This window comes from Plecotus auritus, assembly GCF_963455305.1.
Source record: "Plecotus auritus genome assembly, chromosome: 7".
In the NCBI taxonomy this organism is placed as follows: domain Eukaryota; kingdom Metazoa; phylum Chordata; class Mammalia; order Chiroptera; family Vespertilionidae; genus Plecotus; species Plecotus auritus.
This window is the reverse complement of record NC_137774.1, coordinates 70294693-70318440: the sequence shown is the minus strand read 5'-3', so window position 1 is coordinate 70318440 and position 23748 is coordinate 70294693. Positions and strand designations below refer to the sequence as shown.

Below are 23748 nucleotides of genomic sequence, written 5' to 3'. Positions count from 1 at the left end.
AAGCTTGTCTCCTTGGGAACCTCTGAATCTCCCGAGCCCGTGGGCTGGAAGGCACATGCCTTTCATTTGGTGGCAGGAAGTACCTGACTCCCAGCCAGAGTCAAAAAAAAGGGAAATTTCTCCACTGAGAGCTGGAGGGAGCATAGGCTGAGGCAGGAGCACAAGGCAGGCAGCAGCATCCTACAAGTTGGTGGCAACTCCCACTGCTCTTCTCAGAATGGGCTGTCCAGCAAGGACGACCCTGTCTTTCTTCCTTATTTTTGTGCCTGTATACCTGCATGGAGCTTGGTCGCAGGAAGCTGGCCCTACAGGGCAAAGAAAACCGTTTTTCGAGAGGCTCCGCAGACTGGAGGAACAGGTAAGCACCCACCATGCAGGGCAGGTGGGTTTTTGTTGTTTTTTAATTGGCAACAGAAGGACAGACGTTACAGAAATGGAGTAGTGAGCCTTGGCGCTCTGTGGACACAGGCGTGGAGTTTGTAGTTCTTTTTATCAGCTGATGTTATTTTCACCTGTGGCTGGAAACCAGCAGAAAGGTTTCCCAGGCTGGGTTCTGTGGACAAGTAAGGGTTCTGACACATGAGGGCTGGGTGGGAGTCAGAGGCTGGGAGGGGGTAGGAAGTCCCCAGGGGTGCAGCCAGGCTGCTGGATCTGTGCCGGGGGTGGGGGGGGGGGAGACGGGGCAGAAGAGCAGATGAGGTAGCAGCACTGGACATGCGGGTGAGGTCTTCAGTCCATCATGGAGCCAGTCCCTTGTGGGTCTGTAGCCTGTTCCCTGCCCTGTATGGGCCTCAAGTGCTCCCCACTTTGATCCGCATAAGCAGTTCATTCAGCCCATCCTGGTGTCCGCCCACTCACAGGGAGGACCCTGAGGGTCAGGGGCGAAGCGTGAGGACCAGGCTGGTGGCCTGAAGCCCTCACCCAACACAGTGCTACCGAGTGATTTTGAGCTGGTCCCCCCTCCTTCCTGAACTCGGCTGGGATGGTGCTGGTCATGGTCATTGGGCAGCCATTGGTAGGCACCACAGAAGCATGGCAGGGAAGGCTTGTTCGGAGCCCTCCCGGGCCCTGCCCCCAAGGCTGCTGTGTGCCTCTGCAGTTCCGGAGGTTCCAGGAAGTGACCTTAACACACCTGCAGGCCATCGCCAGCAACTATAACCTGTCCTACAACATCGATGCCCGGTTCCAGAGCTTGGCCCAGGAGAGCCAGGCCTTGGCTCTGGCAGTCAACCAGTCGCAGGCCACTGTGCAGGGCGACCTGGGCCACCTCAAGACCTGGATTCGGAAGACACAACACAGAAGCCGGAAGGTGGACTCCAGGCTGCTGGCCTTGGGTGTCGCCCTGCGGGAGAGGAGCCAGCAGCTCACCCGGGAGAGGACGAAGCAGGCAGCGCAGAGGGAGGCACTGTCTAGCCTGGCCCTGGACATGCGAGCCCTGCAAGACACGCTGGTTCGCCTGACAGGCGTTGTCCAGAGCCAGGGCGCCAGGCTGGATGCTCTCAAGGAGTGGCTTCCAGGAGCTTGCCCTGGCACCACAGCCCCTGCCCGGCCTGGGCTGCCAAGCCAAAGCTCCCTGAAGCTGCAGGGGGACAGGCAGGTGCTCAGAACTTCGCCTGAGCCCTTGGACCCACCTCGGGATTTTGCTGGCCGTCTCCAGGGGACACGGGAGCCACCAAGCCCAGGCAGCCAGTCGGCATGGCGCCCTGAGAGACTGGGAGAGAGTAAGTACCATGGGCCTACCTTCCCTTATCCACCTCCACTTTCCCTCTCACTGACTAAGGAATTGGCCTCTGATCCCCTCCAAAAGCCTCTCCCCTGTTCTGTGTGGAGAGAACACTGGCTCATGCCCCACATACCCCATCCCAGAAGAAAGGGGCCATCCCGGTGACAGCCAGTCTGTAGGTCCCCAGCAGGTCAGGCCAACCCCTGGCCTGGGCATGAGGGGTGAATGCACACATGGGGTGCTGCCTGGCATCAGCACATGCCACTCCATGTCAGGGGTTGGCCTCATTAGGGCTGGCAGGATCCTACCGATGCTCTCAACTATTGCCACACGAGCCCTCTGCAGGGCCCTGGCTCAGCTGGCACCTCGTGGGGCTTGTGCCCACCTGTGGAGGGCCCGGGCCTTTGAAAAGCCAGTTCTGATTTCCCAGGTAAGGGCTTTTCGACCAAAGCACTACTGACATTTGGGGCCAGGCAGTCCTTAGTTGTGGGGGCTGCCCCAGGCATTGTAGGGTGTTTAGCAGCACTCACGGCCTCCACCCACTAGTGCCCCTTTATCTTTGACTTGTATTTTTGACTAGGTTGCTCCTGCTGTCTTGTTTAGCAGCCTCGGGAGCCCCTTAATCTGAATCAGAATTTCCCTTCACCCAGGGCATGCTGGTGGCCTCGCCAGTAAGGCAGGATCAACCCGCTGACCTCTCAGAAACTGCCAGGCTGCCGCGAAACGGAGGCTATAGATTTGACAACTAAACTGCTGTGCAGACCCTGCTAGATGTCCCTGGGGCACAGTCACCTCTGGTTGAGGACCACTGCTTAGATTATGACAGGAGCCCCCAAGGTGGAGAGAGGCGCTGGAGGCCAGCCACAGGAGGCCCTCCATCCTCAAACTCAATGGGATGATGAGCTAGAAAAGCATTTTCTCAGGCTCTGTCCCCAGCCTGCCAATCAGAACCTCAGACCAGGTGCAGCAACTGGAGGCTCCCCCTGCTCGCCCTCCCCCCCCCCCCCACACACAGACAGGCAGACCTGGCAGAAAGTCTGGTGGGCAGGATGGTGGCCCCCAAAGACATCCATGTCCTGATGCTGGGACCCTGTGGATATGTCACCTCATGTGGCAAAGTGGACTGTGCAGATGTGATTTTAAGATGGGAGATGATCCTGGATTATGGCGTGGCCCAGGGTCATCACAGCCTTCCTTATAAGAGGGAGGCGGAGCATCAGGGTCAGAGGAGGGTCAGACAACAGAAGCAGAGGACAGAGGGATATACTTTGAAGATGGAGGAAGGACCATGAGCCATGAAGGTGGGCGCCTCTAGAGGCTGGAAAGGGCTTGTCCCTGGGTCCTCCAGAAGGAACCAGCTCTGCCAACACCATGATTCTAGCCCAGTGAGACCTGTGTTGGACTTCTGACCTCCAGGACTATGAGGTACAAAATCTGTGTTGTTTTGAGCCACTGAGTTTATGGAGAATTCTTGCAGCAGCCACAGGAAATGCATATAAAGGCTCCCCTCGTGGTGAGGAGCATGGGCACAGGCCTGCCCCCTAGCAAGGCACATGACTCCCTGGTTCTCCGTCTTCCTGCCTGCCAGACAGTGAGACGCAGCCCTCACAGTTAGTGCCTGATGAAAACCAGCTGCTGGGGTCTTAGGCCCACCTGCCTGGTGCAAAGGAAGAGCCTGCAGCATGTATGTTTCTGGGTGTTTCTGGGTATTTCTGGAAGCTTCTGGGTGTTTCTGGGTGACCTTGTGGTGCATGAGCTGACTCTCCCCCCCTCCCCTCCCCTCTGTTTCCAGTCTGCAACGTGGGCCCTGCACTCGTCTTCCCAAACACCTCCACTGAGAACGTCGTCTTCCTCAGCCCTGGCTTCCTCTCAGGCCTGCGGGCCCTGTCTGTCTGCAGCTGGGTCCGAACAGCCTCGGGCCACCTGGGCACCCTCCTCTCCTATGCCACCGCGGAGAATGATAACAAGCTGGTGTTGCACGGCCGGGACTCGCTGGTCCCTGGCTCCATCCACTTTGTGATTGGAGACCCGGCCTTCAGGGAACTACCTCTGCAGCCGCTACTGGATGGCCAGTGGCACCATGTGTGTGTCATCTGGACTTCCCTCCTGGGCAGGTACTGGCTCCACGTGGACCGCAGGCTGGTCGCCACCGGCTCCCGCTTCAGGGAGGGCTATGAGATCCCTCCCGGAGGGTCCCTGGTGCTGGGCCAGGAGCAAGACAGCATAGGGGGTGGGTTTGATGGCTCTGAGGCCTTCGTTGGGAGCATGGCTGGCCTAGCCATATGGGACCGTGTGCTGGTCCCCGGGGAAGTCTCACACCTTGCCACGGGGAAGGAGTTCCCGCCAGGCGCCATCCTGACACTGGCCAATGCCGCCTTGATAGGCGGATTTGTGCAGAGGGTGAACTGCACCTGCCTAGAACTCTGCCCATGAGGTGTCACCCCCTGGGAGCTGTGGTCATGATCTGGGCTGGCAAGAGGAGCAAGTCTCCAGCTGTGCTCAGCCATCCCTGACCCCAGCACACTCCACGGAGGGTCCTCACCCAGGCTGGGGAGCAAGGGGCAGGATGCTGCCACTGGGCCAGGCACACCTGGCGTCTAACGTAGAATGTGGGCATTCCATGGGTGGGGAGACAAAGAAACCGGGCGGGGCAGAGAGGGCGGCCGGCAGAGACATCCGTCAGGGTCCCTAAGAATTGCATTCTTTCCCTTGCGGCAGCATCCTTGCAGTTGCCTCTCTGTGGTATGCCATCATTTTAACAGACTGGGCCAGGCCAATGGTAGTGCTGGACTCCCACGGGGCCTCTCCTCAGCGCGTGGGTTCGCTCCCATTACAGGCTGCTTCTGTGAGAACTGTTTTCCCAGAAACTGCATAGGCAGCACGTGAACTGTCATCGCAGTCTCTCAGGGTAGCTATGGAAGTTTCCCTTTGGTGGTCCTTGTTCCAAAGTCTTATGAAAAGGGCCAGAGAATTCATTTCCTGGCCCCCAACACCACCGCCCCCATTCACTGGGAGTCCTGGGGGTTCCCTCAAGGTCCTGTGATGGCTGTTGAGGTTACCTTAGCCTCTAGGAGAGCAGCCCTGCAAGGAGCACAGTCTATTTAGAAATAAACATTAACGATGGACAGGAAATGCTTTTAAAGTAACTGTATTGGGGTAGAATCGCATACTACAAAATTCACTAATTTTAAGCGTACAGTTCAAAGATATTTAGTAAATTTGCCAAATTGTGTAATCATCACCACAATCCAGTTTTAGAACATTTCTGTGGCCCCCACCCCCAAAAAAATCATGCCAATTGTCACTCCTGTCTCTACCCAGCCCCTTCCCCAAGCTCTGGCAACCACTGATATGCTTCTGCATCTGTGGGTTTGCCTGTTCTGGATATTTCAAGTGAATAGAATCATACAGAGGTTGTCCTGTTGAGTCTGGCCTCTTTCACTCAGCAAACGTTCTCCAGGTTCATTCATCTTGTAGTGCGTGTGTCAGTGCTTCATTCCCTCCTATGGTTCAATAACATTCTATTGTATTGGGCCAATTTTGCTTTTCCATTCAGCAATTGATGGGTATTTGGATTGTTTCCAGCTTGGGGCTATTGTGAATAAAGCTGCTATATACATTCTCATATGAGTCTTTGTCTAGATATGTATTTTTATTTATTTCGAGTGGATACCTAAGGGATAGAATTGCTGGCTTATATGGTAAATTCATGTCTAAACTTTAAAGAAACTGCCAAACTGGTTTCCAAAGTGGCTGTATAATTTCACATTCCCACCAACAATATATGAAGGTTCCCATTTCTCCACATTCTTACCAACACTTGCTTTTTTTTAGTTTGTGCTAAATCATGTTTAAAATGTGTAGCTTTGGGACATTGTATTACAAAAAGCTGTTTTCATATACATGACTAACAACTTAAAATTCACCATATATTTACTTCATTTTTTAGCTTGACCGTCTAGTAAATCTTTAGCTTCATTGATTTTGGCTGCTGTATAAGGAGATCCTCCCTTGTCTGGGTGATTTAAAAGCATAATTCGTCAGTGAGCATCTCTTATTTTTGCTTTATTGGCAGTAGGGCTTACGCCTAGTATTAATGCTGCTTCTCGTTTTGTCATTTTGGGTTCAAACCCACCTCTGTAATAGCCACCACTGAAGGCAGATTTTGGTAGACTTTGAAAAACTTGTTTTACTTGAGGCTCCATATGCTTCATGGCTTGCAAAACATAACGGCCTGCAAATCCTGCAGCAGCAATGGTCAATCCAACTGCTACCACTGTACTGGTCATAGCTCTGGCTCGGCTCCCCTGCCTCCGCCGAGAGCACGGTTCATCCCAGCCCAAAAGGCCATGGCCACCAGCTCCCTGCCGCTATCAGAAAGCAAGGGCGCTGCCAGCGGGGGCCAAAACCTCTGTCTTTTGCATAACTTTTTCTTTTGTAGAATCTGGTTGTACATTTTAAAAAATGTCGACAATTAGAATAGGCATGGTTTACTTTACGTTTCAGTGCAATGTAAATTAACCCTATAATATTGGCATTTCCCCCGAGAAGACCCAAATGCACCTCCTCTCCCTGGGGGAGGTGCCCTAAATTAGTCCCTTGGGTCCCTTAGCAGGGTTCCTATCCCTGCAGAGCTCTTTGTGGCCCCAGCAATTCCAGGCCTTCAGCTGACTTAGCCCAGAGCCCCCAAGCCCCCCTCAACTCCATGCCCCCCACCACCAACACCACCTTTCATGAGTCAAGGTCACATGAGGCATTCTAGAACTGGAAACCCCCTGGGTGGCCTCGTGAAGGCCCCCTGGGTCACTGGCTTATGCTTCCCTTTGCTCTGTCCCAGGACACACCCACCTCCTCTGGCCTTTTCTGGAGCCCTTACTCCATCCCAGTCTGGTGTTGAGGGGGGCGGGATGACATCCCACCCCTCCCCTGCTTTTGGGTGCTTACAATCTTTCCTTCGGGATGACTGGCAATTTGATTACTATTTCCCGAGGGACAGCAAGGTCCACGGCATTAAAAGATCATACAGGGCATTACATCCCACCCCTCCCCTGCTTTTGGGTGCTTACAATGCTGCGGGGGACTTATGTCACCCTTCACAGCAGCATTTTGCTGCATGTCTGAAGACTCTAAAGCCATGAGAATTTGGTGGGAGGGTATTCACTCTGGGCTGTGCATTTGGGACATTTTGTGGGGATAGGGCCATCCAAGAGTGCAAAGTCGCTGCAGCAAGGGCTTGGGATGGGGGTTGAGACAGCTTGTTGGGAGCTCAGATGGCTGGGAATTTGATACCGATTGGCCTGTCCAGCTAAGGAGTTGGCCTGTCCCACAGGACAAAGAGAGACTGTCCAGGTTTTGGAGCAGAGGAGTCTGATGATCTCACATGATCCACCATTCCTGTGGGATCAGCAGCAAAGTCCATGTGCATTTTGAAGCATGAGCCACATCCACCTCTAATTCCATCACATCTCACCTTTGACCCACGTTTGTTGGGTTTCTGGGTAAGGAGGACAAGAGGACCCAAAGCCCTCCTCCTCCTGCGGTGAAAGCTGGGTCCTGACAAGATGCCTTGGCTGTGTTTTCCCTTCCCCCACCTTTCCTACCCTGGACCATTTGTCCTCTGAAAGGGCCACTTGTCCAGCAAAAGGACAAGTTCAAGCTCCTCACCTGTCTGACAGGGGCGACCTTTAGGACCAGCCCTGCCTTGTTTAGCCACAGCGATGGGCCACTCTTCCCGCACAACCCTGCCATTCCAGGGACTGTTCTCATCCTCCACCCACCCACATCCACCCCCGTGCTCTGCTCTGCTCTGCTCTTTTGCCTGCCTGGATGTCTTCATACAACCCACACTCAGCCACTCAAGTCAGTCAAACCAACCAGGTCCAACCCTGCCTGCTGCTCAGGGCCTTGTGTGAACCAGCTTCCCTTCCCAGCTTTTGTGCCCTCATACACTAATTGGGGGCCAGCACTCTAGTCACCATCACTAGAAGGGGCAAAGCCAGGTCATACTAATGAGGAAACACCTTTTTTGAAAGAATGTTGTTTTTAGTATTTCCTAAAAAGTGTGGCCCAATAATCATGGGGGAAATTTACAACCCGGTTGGACCTCCTTCCTCTTATTTTGGTTTTAGTTTTGATTTTATTTTGGATTATGTGGTAGGAGGGGCTCCCTTATCTTCTCAGCCTCAGAGACTCTAAAAAAATGTTAGATAGACAGGAGCAGAGCAAGGATGATGGGCCAGATACAGAAACTCATTAGGGTAGAAAGCCCCAGATGCCTACAAGGAGCAAAACTGGGAAAACAAGAACCTCACCCCAGGGTAACCTATCCCCGCTAGCATATCACTAGTCATGCAATTTGGACCTCTGATGTTTCATATTGCTGATCAGGCAGTTTAGACCCCCTGACCTTTTCCTCCCTAAAGATAACATCTAGGCCTCTGTTGTATTTCAGCTCCAGGCCCAGAAAAGCAGCAAAACCAGGTAAGTGACACCTTGGCTGCCTCCGGACCAGTTACATTGACTAATGACCCCCTGTCCTGGCATCAACCAATCAGTGGAGACCACAACCCTGAAAAAGCACAGCTAGAAAACTGATGAATATTCTATTAAGTCCTCCCCTAAGTCCTCCCCTCAAATTTCCACCTGTAAGAGAGAGAGAAATATGCTCAGGACAAAGGATCCAGTGCATGCTCTCCCTCCAAGGAGCACACCAGGTCCATTCCCTTTCCTCTCTTCTCCCCCTCCCACAGGCACATATCCCCTAACCTCTAAGGGACCCCATGAGACTTGCAACCAGGGGAGCAATGGGCAGTGACAGCTCATCCTGGGCTATCCCTCTGAACCTCTCTCCAAGGTCCCCTTTTCTCTGACTTCCCAGGGAGCCAAAGCAGCCCAGCTTAGGCGCTCCTGTCGCTTCTCCTATGCCCTTCATTGTTTCACTGTTCTAAGTATATTTTTGCTGCCACCCTGGACCCAATACCGTTTGGCTCAGTGCTGTGTAGCCCTTCCCTTTGGTTATCCCCATCCCCCAACCCCTTTACCTTAAATAAATTAATTTTTATTTTGGAAATTGTCAAACCTAAATAAAGTTGTGAGACAAATACATTCCATATCACATGTATTTATCCTAGATTTATAGTGTTAACATTTTATCACATTTTCTCTCTCTGTGGGTAGCTACATGTTATGATTAATTACCTTGTGAATCATTTGAGATTAAGTTGCAGATATTACATCACATTCTCCTACATATTTCAGTATGTATCTCCTGAGACCAAGCTTTTCTGATATGCCCTTGACCAGAATCGAACCCAGGACCCTTCAGTCCGCAGTCCGAGGGTTTATCCACTGAGCCAAACCAGCCAGGGCAGGAAAGTACTTTCTACAGGAATGCTACAGGAGCGATGTTGCGCTCTGCCCAGTGCAGCACATCTGGAGGCCTGTGACGATGCCAGTCTATCATGGTGATGCTAAGCCTGTCCTTGGTTCAGATGGAGTCTGTCTGCCAGATTTCTTACAGCAGGTTTCTCACAGCAGGTTTCTTTTCCCTTCCTCATTATAAGTAATCTGCAGGAAGATACTGTGAGACTGCGTACATCTAGCTTCCCAACAAACCTTAACCCAATGGCTTCAGCTTGCACTAATGATGCTGGCCTAAATCAGTCCTTACTACAGTGGTGGCAAATGGCGATGTTTCTAATTCCATTCTTCCTTCCACACTTACTATTTGGCGGTATCTACTACAAAGAAGAGAGAGACCCTTATCTCTCCCCCTCCCTTCCTGTTTCGGGTTCTTTTTCCCTTCGCTAAGTGTTGATTGGGTCTGACGAACTGGGACTAGGTTGACAGACTGGAGCTACTCGTGGGGGCTTCTGCTTCCACCAGACTCGGGGTGAACCGGTCTTACAGACTTCGAATGCTGCAGAGCCAGGTCCTGCCCGTCTCACCGCGCCGGGCGCCTGGACCACAACTCCCAGAAGGCCCAGCGCGGTTGCCCTCCCACCCCGTCCGCGGTCACGTGGACGCCACCAAAGTCATGCGGCGGCTGTCCGGGGTCACGTGGTATCGGCGCGGGTCACGAGAACAAACACGGGGCCGCGGCGGGCCATGGCCAACGTCTCCAAGAAGGTGTCTTGGTCCGGCCGTGACCGGGATGACGAAGAAGCGGCGCCGCTGCTGCGGAGGGTGGCACGGCCCGAGGCGCCGGCCGGCGAGGGCACGCCGCTGCTGAACGGGGCAGGGCCTGCGGCCGCCCGCCAGGTGAGGAACCCCCGGTAGACTGAGGCCTCGCGCCTGGCCGCCCGGCCGGCAGAGACTTCCACACCTACGGGCCCCGCGTGGGCCGGGCGGCGGGGCGGCCTCCTGCTGATTTGGACCAGCCCTGGGTCCGCGCATCAGTCTTCCCTCCCGCGGGAGTCGGTCTAGCCGTGGCAGCGCGCACACGCGGCAGCATGGCCGTGGGCCGCTGCGAGTCGGGTTCTGGGCTCTGACAGGCTAAAGGTCCTTCGACGGTGGCGCTCTGCTGGGCCGGTGGTGGCGTGGGCTGCGCAGTGCGCGATCCCAGCTGAGCCTCGCAGGGACTCGGTGAATCAGGACTCGATGGTTCATCCCCATTGTAAAGACAAGGAAGTTGAGCCGCGAACGGGTTCGGGAACGCGCCCAGAGTCTCCCTTGGCAAATGGCAAAGATGGCATAGCAACCTAGGCCCTGAGTTCCAGAGTCTTGGGAGTAATTTCTGGGCCAGCTGCCTAGCAGGGATCCAGGAGCAGGTGGAATTCGCCATTACACTCGGGTGTTTTATGGGCGAGGTGAGCAGGCTATCACGCTTGCTGTCATGTCCTTGACAGCACGAAGCTAATATATTTCCTGACAGTTTACTCCAAAATGGCTTTAAAGGGAAGGCAAATGGAATTCTGCTCAGGTGAATCCTGCTCTGCAGTATTTTTTGTTTTTCAAAATTGTGATAGATGCATGAGCAACTAGTTTAACAGTTCCCAGAGTTTAACAGTTTAGGTTGCAGAGTTTTCTTTTTCAATGAAATTAACTGAGGAACTCCGCCACTCTTCTCTACAGGGATCAGCACAGACTTTGGGGCGATCTTAGGAATGATAAGTACTTGCACTCCATTTCCCTTAGCAATTCATTGCAGCCAGACACGCTAAGCAACAAGTCAGGGTGGGTGAAATGTGCCCAACATGTCAGTGATGCAATTTGTGTCTTTAAATGTTTTTCTATGTGTTGTGTTAATTTTTAGTTAATGAACTATTTCTGTTGATTGGTCTGATTTTGTTTTGTGCTTATGCTTTACTTTTTCTCCTGTTCTAGATCTGTCCTTTATATAATTGTATAGTGCTTAAGGACTAGGAGGGACATGAGGCTGTTTCTCTAAAACTTATGGTTAGGTTTCCCCAGCCCCTTAGAAATTCATTAGACAATGAAGGTTAGAGTCTGCCCTTTGCTGGTAGGGTGCTGCTCAGCTTCACTGAGAGAAACCTGCTCAGATGCTTTCTATGTCAGGCCTAAAGTAGCAAATTTGCAGTGGTGGGGATGTGGGTGCTTTGTTATTTTCTTGGGACATTTCCGGTCTTTTTTCCTCTTTTAAAAGAAAGTTACCTGGCCGTGGCTGATGTGGCTCAGTTGGTTGGAGCGTCATCCCGTGCAATAAAAGATGGCAGGTTCAATCCCCGGTCAAGGCATGTGCCAGAGGCAACTGATTGATGTTTCTCTCTCACCTTGGTGTGTTTTTGTGGGGTTTTTTTTTCTCTCTCCCTTCCTTTCTCTCTAAAATCAGTAAAAACATATCCTCAGGTGAGAATAAAAAAAAACCCACCACAAATAAAATAAAATTATCTGAAGTCTACAAAAAGAAGTATAAAACTGGCTTTAAGGGTTGACAGGTAAAGGGATTGGAAACCTTGAGGTTGGATTTGGGTTTATCTCGGGATTGAACAAATTTGTTGGGGTTTCCCACTTCTCTTTGCAACTAGATACCTGAGTTGGCTTTTTTTCAAGGGGTCTGTTGATCTCCTCCCTTAAAAAGCGTTCCCTTAAATCTATGCAAGCTTTTTTGTCTGTTTGCATTTAATAAGAACAGATTAGCTGCTCTTAAACAATTTTTAAATAATCTATTGTGCACCTCCTTTCTCCTGGCTGCATGCAGTTTGCCTGGGACACAGAGGTGCACGAAGCGGCTTCCTCCTAGCTCCAGACTCACGGAGAAACAGGCCAGTGCTCCGCGAGGACTGTGTAAGGGGCCCCAAGGGCAGGAGAGGTCATATTTGGGTACATTTTTAAAGAATGCAAGAGCCTCAGGTGAACAGCCAGATGGGAAACAAGTGAATGTGTGTTTGTAACCCTAAGAGAGTTTGGAAAGTAAATCGGAGTGAAGAGTGGAGACTGGAAAGAGAAGTCAGGTCAGACCTGCAGGGGACAGCTGCTTTATCCCCACCACCGCAAATTTGCTACTTTAGGCCGGACACAGAAAGCATTCTTTATTTAAAGAATCTTTAGCCCACCTTGTGCAAACAAGTGCAAAGGGGGGATTAGAAACATTTGTATGAGAAGCACCTCCCTGGGCCAGATGCCCCAGGCACCTCATCTGCAAAGAAGTTAATAGATGTGCAGCACTGAGCACAGTGCTTGTCATAAGACAGAAAACATTAGTCACTGTCAGCTGCATTGAAAACAGCTGCACAACCCTGGCTGGGTGGCTCAGTTGGAGCACCGTCCCGTACACCAAAAAGGTTGCAGGTTTGATTCCTAGTCAAGGTACATACCTAGGTTGTGGGTTCGATCCCTGGTTAGGGTGCATACAGGGGCAACTGCTCGATGTTTTTCTTTCTCACATTGATGTTTCTCTGTTTCTCTCTCTTCCCCTTCTCTAAACAAATCGTCAGGTGAGGATTAAAAAAAATCCAGACAAAATAGCCAGCTGAACAAAAGTGATTGTCTTTGAGTTGCCATTCATGCGCAACTCCCCTGGCAGCTGACCCACTCGATGTTGGCTTTCATGCAGGGAAGGCGTGCTCTGGACCAGCAGGCTGAGTTCACCGTTAGGCTCGTGCACCCTACCCAGTGCTGTAGCAGAAGGCAGCTTGTAAGCTGCTCTCAGGCCAGGGCCACTTGAACTGAAATGAAGACCCAGGCCAACAACTGCCCTATGAGAATGTTCCGGTGAACTGGACGTGAGAACTTGTGCTCATCACCTCCTGGCCCTTAGGGTTTTTATTGCAGGATGTCCAGAGTTGGACCATGGTGTCATTGCCACCTTAGCACAGGCACAGCCTGCCACGCTCCTAAAGTAGCTTCTCCGGGCAGAGTGAGGTCAAGTGGCTGCCCTGTGCCCTGGTCAAGCTGCTAAGTGCCCAGTGAGGAGGAGCAGGCACGACCATGGGCATAGTGGACTGGGGACCAGCCTTTCAGAGCTACCTGTAGGTTGCTGTCCCCTTCGTGTGGGATATTGGTTAGCCAGTGAGTTCCTGCCTGTCTGCTGCTGGGGCACAGAGAGGGTAAGGTCAGCCAGCAAGTCATGGTCATGTGTGTGGGCAGTAGGAAGTGGACAGTTTTAAGAACTTATGGAAGGAAATCTGAGCCAGAAATAGATGCACTGGGGCGGGGGCTGGGTATTTACAGTGTTTGTAAGTGCAGGACATTTCTGGGGACCTTTGCTATGGGAAGCTGTGCCTGAGAATTTCCAGTGGGTATTTAGAATCATTCTGGGGATCTTACTTCTCTGGGAACTGGGGTTACCACATGAGACTGTGCTTTGCCCTGGTGGCCCAGAGCCACAGACTAAGCATGCCACGGAGGTGGGGGGCTTACAGGGAAGCTGCAGATCCATCATTTGTCATCCAGCTCCTTGAGTTCTGCTGATCATAAGTGAGCTCCTGTCTTTCTCTAGGTGGGTCCCACCACCAGGGGATCCCCTCCAGGAGTCCTCTGCCTCAATGTCTTTGTCCTATTGTCCTTCCTCTTCATCTACTGACCCTCAGCCCCACTTTGTAGGGTCCCGGCTGGCCACCCTGCTTCCTCCCCAAGGGCTCCTGTCCAGACCAGTGTGGATGGGACAGCCACTGCCCTCAGGAAGCTCACAATCTGGAGAGGCAGCTGAGAACACACGGACAGTGCAGAGAGCTAAGGGACAAGAGTGGCCTCAGGCCTGGCCAGAGGGCCTTGGGAGGCACCCCACACCCCCTCCGCAGAGTTCCTACTCCATCTGCCCCTCCTCTGCCCAACTTGCTCCTTTTCTTCCTTTAGGTCTCAGCCTCAGTGCCTTCTCATCCACCCATCGAGCTGAAGTCTCATAGTTTACACTTACTTGTTTATGGGAAACTTGTTTTCTTTGACTGTGAGCCCCTAGCTGTAGCAGTCTTAAGCTCTCAGTGCTGAGCATGGAGCCTGGAGGATGTTAGAATGCAGAGCAGCAGAATAGAACAGCAAACAACCTTTAAGATGTTTTTAAATTTTGTTTTAATTGCGGTAAAAACATACAACAAAGTTTATCATATTAACCATTTTTAAGTGTACAGTTCAGTGGTGATAAGTACATTCACATTGTTGCGCAACCATCACCACCTTCATCCCCAGAACTCTTCATCTTGCAAAACTGAAACTGTTCCCATTAAGCACTAACTTCCCCTTCCCCCAGCCTCTGGCAACCACCATTCTACTTCCTCTCTCTATAAATTTGACTATTCCAGGGACCTCAAATAAGGAGAATCACACAGTATTTGTTTTTTTGTGACCAGCTGCTTTCTCCTACTATAATGTCATCAAGGTTCATCCATGTTGTAGCATATTGTAGAATTTCCTTCCTTTTTAAGGCTGAATAGTATTCCATTATATGTATATACTACACCTGGTTTACCCATTCATCATCAATGGACATTTGGGTTGCTTCCACATTTCAGCCATTATGCATAATGCTATTATGAGTATGAGTGTCCAAATACTTCTTTGAGATCCTGCTTTCAATTCTTTTGGATATATATACAAGGGTGGAATTGCTGCATCTTATGATAGTCCTATTTTTAACGTTTTGAGGAACTTTCATAATGTTTTCCATAGTGCCTGCACCATTTTGCATTCACACCCACACAGTGCACCAGCTTCCAACTTATCATCATCCTCACCAACACTTGTTATTCTGTTTGGGTTTTTATTCTGGCCAAACTCACAGGTGTGAGGTGGTATCATTGTAGTTTTTTTTTTTTTAAATATATTTTTATTAATTTCAGAGAGGAAGGGAGAAGGAGAGAGAGAAATAGAAAGATCAGTGAGAGAGAATCATTGATCGGTTGCCTCCTTCATGCCCCCGAATAGGGATCGAGGCCACAACCCTGGCATGTGCCTTAGCCAGGAAGTCATGGTTCAAACTGTGACCTCCTTGTTCATAGTTCAACGTCCAACCACTGAGCCACCCCGGTCAGGCTCATTGCAGTTTTGATTTGCCTTTCCCTAGTGATTAGTGATGTTGAGCATATTTTCATGTGCTTATTGGCCATCTGTATGTCTTTGGAGAAATATTTACTCAAGTCCTTTGTCCATTTTTAAGCAGATTAGGTGTGTTGTTGTTTTTTGTTATTGAGTTGTACAAGTCCTTTACTAGTATATATTCTGGATATTGACCCTTTATCAAATCTATAATTTGTAAATATTTTCTCCCACTTAATGGGTTTCCTTTTTACTTTGTTAATTGTTTCCTTTGATGCACAGAGTTTTTCAGTTGGATGTCCCATTTGTGTATAAATTTTAAAATTTTTTAAATAATTATGGATTTACAGGACATTGAAAGACAGTATAGAGAGGTCCTGCATACCTTCCCCCCAGTTTCATCCAATGGTTCCATCTTTCATTGTGCAATATAGAAACCAGTGTTGACATCGGCACAGTGCGTGTATGTGGTTCTCTGCTATTATGTCATGTGTAGATTTGTGTGAGCACACCACTGCAGTCAAGGTACAGAGCATGCCCATTACCATGCAGATCCCTTTGTCCTACTCTTACAGTCACCCCTCCCCACACCGATTAGTTCTCATCCCTGCAGCCTGACATTTTGAGAGTGTCAGGTCAGTGGAACCACACAGTATGTAAATCTTTCACTCAGATCCTGTCCTGGAAGATTGCAGCCAGGCTATTGTGCATGTCAGTAGTTAGAAGAATCAGTATTTAATTTAACTTGTGTTTAAGGAAACAGAAGAAAATAGATGCAACACCCAATAAATTATTGAACTTTGAGTAAATGGCCTTTTTACCAAAAATGATAGTTCCTAAAAGATGCCCATAAAGTTCAGAAAAGAGGTGATGAAAACATGAAGGTGTGGGACAAGGGAAAGAGCCCAGCCCAAGGCAGCAGCAGGGCTCAGCCCCTCCCACTCATTAGCCCTCCTGAGTCCACACGGTTCCTTCAGAGTGCCGTCCCCTATGCTCATCTGGCATCAAGGCCAGGTGCGGAGGACCTTTTGTCATCTGAACGAGTGAGTCCTGCCCCTTCTCTCTCTAGGCTGCATGTGAGGTCACAGCCTAGCCCCAGAAACGTTTAATATGAAAGGAAATGCTTTATAGGGTTCAACTCTGGGCTGCCTTGGTGTGGTGGGAATGACTGCCTGATGTAATTGAGCTGCTTTTATGATCAGTGACAAATAAGATAAAGGAGCCAGACTGCCTTTCTGTGGGCTCCCATCTGTCAGGTTGGATGGCAATATCGGTTTTCCCATTTTCCTTTCACAGTCCGACTCATGCTGCCTGGGCATTGCTCAGCTGGGCTTGTCCGTCTTTGTGCCCTGTCTGCTTGGCCGGTCTGCATGTGTGGACATGTCCCCAGGAAAGTGTATTTGGTGTTGCTGTGGTTGGACTTGCAGCTTGGGCATGCTTCCAGATGACTGTGTCCTGTCTGGGACGTGGGGACTGCAGCCAGTGCCCGGCCACCTCCTGGTTCGAGTTCACTCTTAGCTGGGATCCCTTTCTGGGTCAGCACAGCCTTTCTCATAGGATTCAGCTGTTTGGGGGCATTGTCAATTGTTTTTAGAAGAGAAAACAGCTCTTTCTCTCATTAATCACCTGTTCTGATGTTTACCATATGTACATAGAGAGTGCACATTGTGCAAGTGGAGCATGATCTCAAGTAGAACACGCACCTCACATGTTACCACCCTAAATATTTGTCCACTCCTAACCCCTGGAACCTGTGCATGGGACCTCACATGGAAATAGGATCTTCACAGATATGATCAAGTTAAGATGAGGTCGGATTCGCATAGTCTGACACCAGTGACAGGTGTCCTCTTAAGGAGAGGGAAATTTGGACAGACTACAGAAGCAGAAATTAGAGTGATGCGGCCAGATGCCAAGGAATACTAAGATGCCAGCACCCATCAGAAGCTAGAAGAGGCAGAAAGGGGCCTTGGGAGGGAGTGCTGCCTGCTGACACCTTGATTTTGGACTTCTGGCCTCCTGAGTTGGGAAGGAATACATTTCTCTTGATATAAGCCCCCCCAATTTGTTGTAATTGTTTACAGTAGTGCCAGGAGATTCAGACAACTTACAGTCAGCTGATGTCCTCTGAGCCCCCTCGTGCCCTCACTTTTCCTGTCCCCCCAAAAGTAGCCACTTGAGGCAGCACAGGTTGTTTTCACCTGACGTAAACTTCCTATACTGGAGTCACAGTGCACTCTTTGGCTGAATACCCCTCTGAGGTCCGTTGTTGAGTGTACAGCAGACTTTGTTCCTGTCATGGCTGCTTGTTTTTCTTTTTAAAATATGTTTTTATTGATTTCAGAGAGGAAAGGAGAGGGAGAGAGCGGTAGAAACATCTATATATATAAAAGGCTAATATGCAAAGTGTCCCTGAGGGAGTTCAACCAGGAGATTGGGAGTTCTATGGCTCACTATGACGAGCACTGACCACCAGGGGGTGACGTGGAATAAAGGAAGGCCCCAGCCGGCAGCCTGCAGCTGGGGAAGGGAGGCCGTGGCAGCAGCTGGAAGGCCCTGATCGGCCCAATCGCTGGCCAGGCCTAGGGACCCTACCCATGCATGAATTTCATGCCCTGGGCCTCTAGTCAATGATGAGAGAGAATCATTGATCAGCTGCTTCCTTCTGGGGATTGAGCCCTAAACCCAGGCATGTGCCCTGACCAGAAATCGAACTGTGGCTTCCTGGTTTATCGGTCAATGCTCAACCACTGAGCCACGCAGCCTAGGTTGGCTGATTGTTTTTCCACTTCATGTGTAGCTACCAGATGAAATGCAGGGCGCCCAACTGCATTTGCATTGCAGAGAAACAAAGAATCATATTTGAGGTCAAGTATGCAATATTTGAAACATACTTAGCTAACACATGGTTTATTGCTTCTCTGAAATGAAAAGGTAACTAATACCTGTGATTTGTTTCCTCATCCAGGCCTCTGCCATGCCCCAGCAGTGGGCCTAAGAGAAGTCACGCTCCTGGTTTTCTGTCCTTTGTGGTTTACCTGCCCCCTGGGTGCCAGCATGTGGCCTCACTTCAAAGTGGGAGGGTTCTGAGGTTTGAGGGTATTCCTGCCCCAGGAGAGGAGGGCCTCAGACCACATGTCTGGAGAGCTGGCCTGGAGGCCTGTGACAGAACCACTGTCTCATGATGGGGGGACACATGGAGAATGGGTTTTTGTTGGCCAGGGAAGGGGGGCCAGGAGGACACCAGCAAGGTTGCCTGCAGCCCTGGGTTCTGGTGTCTAGTAGGTGTCTAATCTCTGAAGCCCACTGAAACAAGGAAGGGCAGGGCCCCTGCTATGGGGAAGGCCTGGGCTTCCCATTCTGAGGCCGGACATCTTGATGACAGGCTGTGGGTGGTGGGGACAGGCCTGGGTCCAGCACTGGCCCTGCTGTCGTCTTCCATACAGCAGGTGTGGGTCTATGCTCCCCTGGCAGGGCCAGATGAGGCCAGGCTATCCTGGTGGGGTGGTGATGCTTAGTGTAGCTTGGGCCTGTGGCTGAGTGCCCTGTCATTTCTTTTCTGCTTCTAGTCGCCCCATTCGGCATCTTTCCAGATCGGACAGATGAGCAACGTGGAGCCAGACGATGAGCTTCTGGACCCAGTGAGTGGGAGTCATTCCTGTTTATACCCAGGAAGGACAGACGAGGTCTGCTTGGTGGAATTGCAACCTAGCCCAAAGGCAGACAGTTAAATAAAAAAACAGAGGATGGCGGGTGTAGGGCTCTGGGAGAGACGTGCGCAAATCTGTGCAGACCGGGCAGTTTTGTGTATGGCTCAGTGACAGACATGGGCAATTCTGTGCAGAGCTCAGGGACAGATATGGACAGGGCCATACAGAACTCGGAGACAGAAATGGGCCGAGCAGAGCTCAGAGACAATGAGGAGCAAACATTGGGGCCCCCAGAGCCTAGGCGACCAGGGAAGGCTATTCTGAGGGGCCATTTTCCCCAAGGCCAAGCCAGATAGGGGAAGTGTGTGACAGGTGTTGAATGCTGATTGAGCATGCTCTGGGTAGGCAGAGGAAGCAGGCCAGGGCAGGTGCTGTGGGTGGAAGAGGGATGCCAGGTAGGCTGGGAGGGCCCTAGGGGCAGGGCGGGCATCTCAGGGTGGATGTCCCTGGACAGTGGTGTCTTCTGCCCCTGTGTCAGGCTTGGACTGTCCAACAGCTGCCAGGGGAACATGTCCTGAAAATATCCACCCAGACTTGCATTTGACTTCTTCCTCAGGTGTCTCATGCGTGGTCCTGATTTTCATTTCCCTGATGGCCAGTGATGTTGAGCATTTTTCATGTGTTGATGGCTGTTTGTGTGTCTTCTTTGGAGAAATGTCTATTTAGATCCTGTGCCCATTTGTAATCAAGTTATTTCTGTTTTAATAGTTGAGCTGTAAGAGTTCTTTATATAGTCTAGACACAAATTGCTTATCGGATACATGATTCGAAGAAACTTTTTCCTGTTTTGTGGATGTCATCTCACTTTCTGACAGTGCCCTGTGAAGCACAAAACCCTTTAATTTTTATGAAGTCTGGTTTATCTATTTTCTTGTGTTGTGCTTTTGATGTCACATCTAAGAAACCATTGCCTAGTCCAAGGTCATAAAGATTCACTGCTGTGTTTTCTTCTACAGGTTCTAGAGTTTTAGGTCTTGATCGTTTTTCACTAATTTTGTGTATGGTACAGGTTCAGGTTCATAGTTTTGCATTTGGATGTCCAGTTTTCCCAGCACCATTTCATGAAGTGACTATACTTTCCCTATTGAATTGTCTTGGCACCCTTGCAGAAAATCACTTGGCCATAAATGTGAGGGTTTATTTCTGACTCTCGATTGTCTGCCGTTAATCTCAGTCTGTCCTTGAGCCAGCACCACCACTGTCATGACAACTGTAGCTTTATAGTCAGTTTTGAAGTCAGGAAGTTTGAGTTCTCCAACTTCGCTCTTCTTTTTCAAGGTTGTTCCAGCTCTGAGACATCCCTTGCATTTCCATATTGATTTTAGGATCAGCTTGTCAATTTCTTGAATGCTTCCAACTGGAATTTAGACAGGGATTGTGTTGAATCTTAATATTAAGTCTTCTAATGAACACAGGATAGCTTTTCATTTATTTAGGTCTCCAGTTCCTTCCTTTCAACAATGTTTTATAGTTTTCAGAATATAAATCTTAAACTTTTGTTAAATGTATTTTAGGGATAAATTTTATTTTGTATATTTTATTTTTCATGCTGTTGTAAATAGAGTTGTTTCTTTTAAAAAATATTTTTACTGATTTCAGAGAGAGGAAGAGGGGGAGAGAGAGAGAGAAACGTTAATGATGAGAGAGAATTATTGATTGGCTGCCTCCTACATGCCACCTACTGGGGATTGAGCCCTCAAGCTGGGCATGTGCCTTGACCGGGAATCGAACTGTGACCTCCTTGAGCCATAGATCAAGGCTCAACCACTGAGCATATCGGCCGGGCTAGAGTTCTTTTCTTAATTGCATTTCAGATGGTTCGTTGCCAATGCATAGAAATAAATTTGATATTTATATACTGATCTTGTATCCTTCAGTCTTACTGAATGCATTCTAACAGTTTTTTAGTATATTTTGGAGGATTTTCTACATATAAGATCATGTAATCTGCAAGTAGAGTTTCATTTATTCCTTTACAATCTGGATGCTTTTTATGGTATTTCATTCTCTTGCCTAATTGCCCTGGTAGAACCTCCAGGACAATGCTGAACCTGTGGCAGGAGCAAGCCTCCTTGTCTTGTTCCTGAGCTTAGGGAGAAAGCTTAGTCTTTCACCATTGAGTGTGATGTTACCTGTGGGTTTTTGCTAAATGCCTTTATCAGGTTGAGGAAATTCCCTCTATTCCTACTTGTTGAGTGTTTTAATCATGAAGAGGGGTTGATTTTTTTTGTTGTTGTTAGCCTCACCTGAGGATATTTTTTCCATTGCTTTTCAGAGAGAGTGGAAGGGAGGGATAGGCGGGGAAAAACGTCGATGTGAGAGAGACACATCGACTAGTTGCCTCCTGCATACACCCAACCGGGGGCAGGAGTGAACCCACAACCCAGGTACATACCTTTGACCAGGGATTGAACCCACAACCCTTTGGTGTACAGGGTGATGGTCTAACCCAGCCGTGGGCAAACTACGGCCCGCAGGCCGGATCCGGCCCGTTCGGCTGTTCTATCCGGCCCGCGGAGCCGAAAGAGTGGAGGGTTCTCTTGCTCTCCCCTCCGCTCCTTTACTTTGAATTTATATTAGTTCACACAAACACTCCATCCATGCTTTTGTTCCGGCCCTCCGGTCCAGTTTAAGAACCCATTGTGGCCCTCGAGTCAAAAAGTTTGCCCACCCCTGGTCTAACCACTGAGAACACTGGCCAAGGCAAGGGGGGTTGAATTTTGTCAGATGCTTTTTTTGTGTCTATTGAGGTCATGTGTATTTTCTGTCCTTTACTCTATTAAAGTGGCATTACACTTGTTTCACTCACAAAACTTCTGATAACAAATATGTGGGGGGGTTTTCCTCACACCAGCTAATTCTGTTTCTCCAGATACCACCTGGTTGTCCTATGAGTCAGTTCATTCTGATACTAACTGCATGATGTTGGCACAGACCCTACAGGCTAAGGGCTCAGTCCTACAAGACTGCCCCCACTTCAGACCCTGGTCACAAGTCCAGATTGTCATTTGTGCTTGTGAATGATCAGCTATAAATCACAGTTCCCCGACCCCTTCCTTATATCCATAATTTGCTAAAGGGCTCACAGAACTCAGGGAAATATTTTACTTATGTTTACTGATTTATTATAGAGTCTACAACTCAGGAACAGCAGACAGTAGATGCACAGGGAAGGGTGCGGAGCTTCCATGCCCTCCAGGAGCACCACCCCCACAGCACCTCACATGTTCACCAACCCAGAAGTTCTCCAAACCCCTTCATTTAGGGTTTGTATGGAGGTTCCATTACACAGGCTGATTAAGTCATTGATCATTGGTGATTAGCTCAATCTCCAGCCCCTCTCCCTCCACCGATGTTGGGACTGAAAGTTCCTGTCCTCTAATCACACCTTGATCTCTCTGGCAGCTAGCCCCATCCTGAAGCCTAGGAGCCCCTATGATCCCTCCATCTCATTAGCTCGCATAAGACACTACCCAGAGATGCCCAGGGTTTTAGGAGCCAGGTGCTAGGAATTCATACAAATACCAGTAATATATTCTCCAGTGTACCACAGACGTTACAGTAATTGATTTTCAATTGTTAAACTACCCTTGCATTCCTGGTGTGTTGGAGGATCTAACCCACTGGCATCTTGTTGAGAATTTTGTGTCTGTGTTCACAAAGGGTGTGCATTTGTAGTGAGTTTCCTTTCTTGTGGCATTCATGTTTAGCTTTGGGGCCAGGAGAATAGTGACCTCATGAGATGAGTAGACACGTGCTCTGTCCTCTCCTCATTTGTGCTTTGTTCTTTAACGTGCTGGGTTGTCAGTGTGTGGCTCTGCCTCTTCCTTTGCAGGAGATGGATCCCCCTCACCCTTTCCCGAAGGAGATCCCGCACAACGAGAAGCTCCTGTCCCTCAAGTATGAGGTGGGCCTCCTCCCTGGGTGCCCCTGCCCCACACCACCCTAGGCACTTCATCCCCTCTCCAGCCTCACCCCCACCCCTGCCCGACCTGAACCCAGGACAACGGGGTCAGTCATTGCGTTGTCTGTGTCACCCTGGTCTGCAGAGCTTGGACTATGACAACAGTGAGAACCAGCTGTTCCTCGAGGAGGAGAGGCGCATCAACCACATGGTGAGTCTGGGGCCAGGCAGCCTGGACACCGCCCTAGCGACCCACAGGCTGGGCTGGTGCTACTCTCCCACCTGGGTGTGGTGATGGGTCCCCTCCATCTCCCTGTCCTCAGTCCTTGTGCCGCAGGTTCTAGTTTGTGTTCTGGAGCAAGAGACACCCAACACCTGATCCAGGAAAGGGAGTGTGTGTCACATTTCAAATACAACAAAGAAGGCTGTTCTTAGATGTCAGCTGCAGTGGCCAAGATGTCAACAACTGATTATGGCTTGGTTGGGAAGGTCACCCACCCCCCAATGGTCCATCCTCTCTCAGACATTGACCAGAGGCTGCCATCATGGACTTGGGGAATTCCAGGGCCAGTCATGTCGTCGCTAGAGCAGTCTATGGCTGATGTCTTGCTACTGCACTCATTTCTGACTAGTGCCTCCCCCTCAGGCCTTCCGGACAGTCGAGATCAAGCGCTGGGTCATTTGTGCCATGATAGGGATCCTCACGGGGCTTGTGGCCTGCTTCATTGACATCATGGTGGAGAACTTGGCCGGCCTGAAATACAAGGTCGTCAAGGACAGTATCCTTTTCTGAAGGGGCCCAGCACAGACGGGGTGGAGCTTAGAGCAGAACGTAGGGTCCCATGAGTGACTGTGCATCCCAGAGCGGGCCCAACAGGAGATATCGCTGGCCTGGGTGTTTGCCCTCCAACTGGGAGAGTTGGGACTGGGCAGTGGAATGTCTCTGAGATATGCAGTTAGTGCGTCACCCCCTCCCTGCC

The 23748-nt window shown here is 50.2% G+C and overlaps 2 protein-coding genes and 1 pseudogene across 5 annotated transcripts in view; 2 read left to right on the top strand and 1 right to left on the bottom strand.

Moving 5' to 3' along the window:
* The first annotated feature begins 126 nt into the window (after positions 1-126).
* Positions 127-5352, top strand: PTX4 (pentraxin 4). Of its 2 annotated transcripts, none has more exons than XM_080678667.1 (3): positions 127-358; positions 1139-1721; positions 3516-5352. In XM_080678667.1, the coding sequence occupies exons 1-3, from the start codon at positions 218-220 to the stop codon at positions 4154-4156; spliced, it is 1365 nt and encodes a 454-aa protein (XP_080534793.1). In that variant the 5' UTR covers positions 127-217; the 3' UTR covers positions 4157-5352. The 2 variants fall into 2 exon arrangements, with proteins under 2 accessions (XP_080534793.1, XP_080534792.1); XM_080678666.1 differs by having other exon boundaries at positions 133-358; positions 1100-1721; positions 3516-5347.
* A 245-nt stretch (positions 5353-5597) lies between these two features.
* Positions 5598-6061, bottom strand: LOC308253856 (mitochondrial import inner membrane translocase subunit TIM14-like; annotated as a pseudogene). Its single transcript has one exon. The product of its transcript is annotated as a mitochondrial import inner membrane translocase subunit TIM14-like (transcript).
* Positions 6062-9774: 3713 nt separating this feature from the next.
* Positions 9775-23748, top strand: part of CLCN7 (chloride voltage-gated channel 7) — a 27636-nt gene continuing 13662 nt past the window's right edge. Inside the window, exons 1-5 of one of the 2 annotated variants that reach the window (XM_080678520.1) lie at positions 9775-9982; positions 18724-18795; positions 22700-22771; positions 22914-22979; positions 23415-23547. In XM_080678520.1, coding sequence (XP_080534646.1) covers positions 9830-9982; positions 18724-18795; positions 22700-22771; positions 22914-22979; positions 23415-23547 — 496 coding nt within the window. In that variant the 5' untranslated portion in view covers positions 9775-9829. The remainder of the gene's footprint in view (positions 9983-18723; positions 18796-22699; positions 22772-22913; positions 22980-23414; positions 23548-23748) is intronic. The other variant, XM_080678521.1, reaches the window with a different exon arrangement.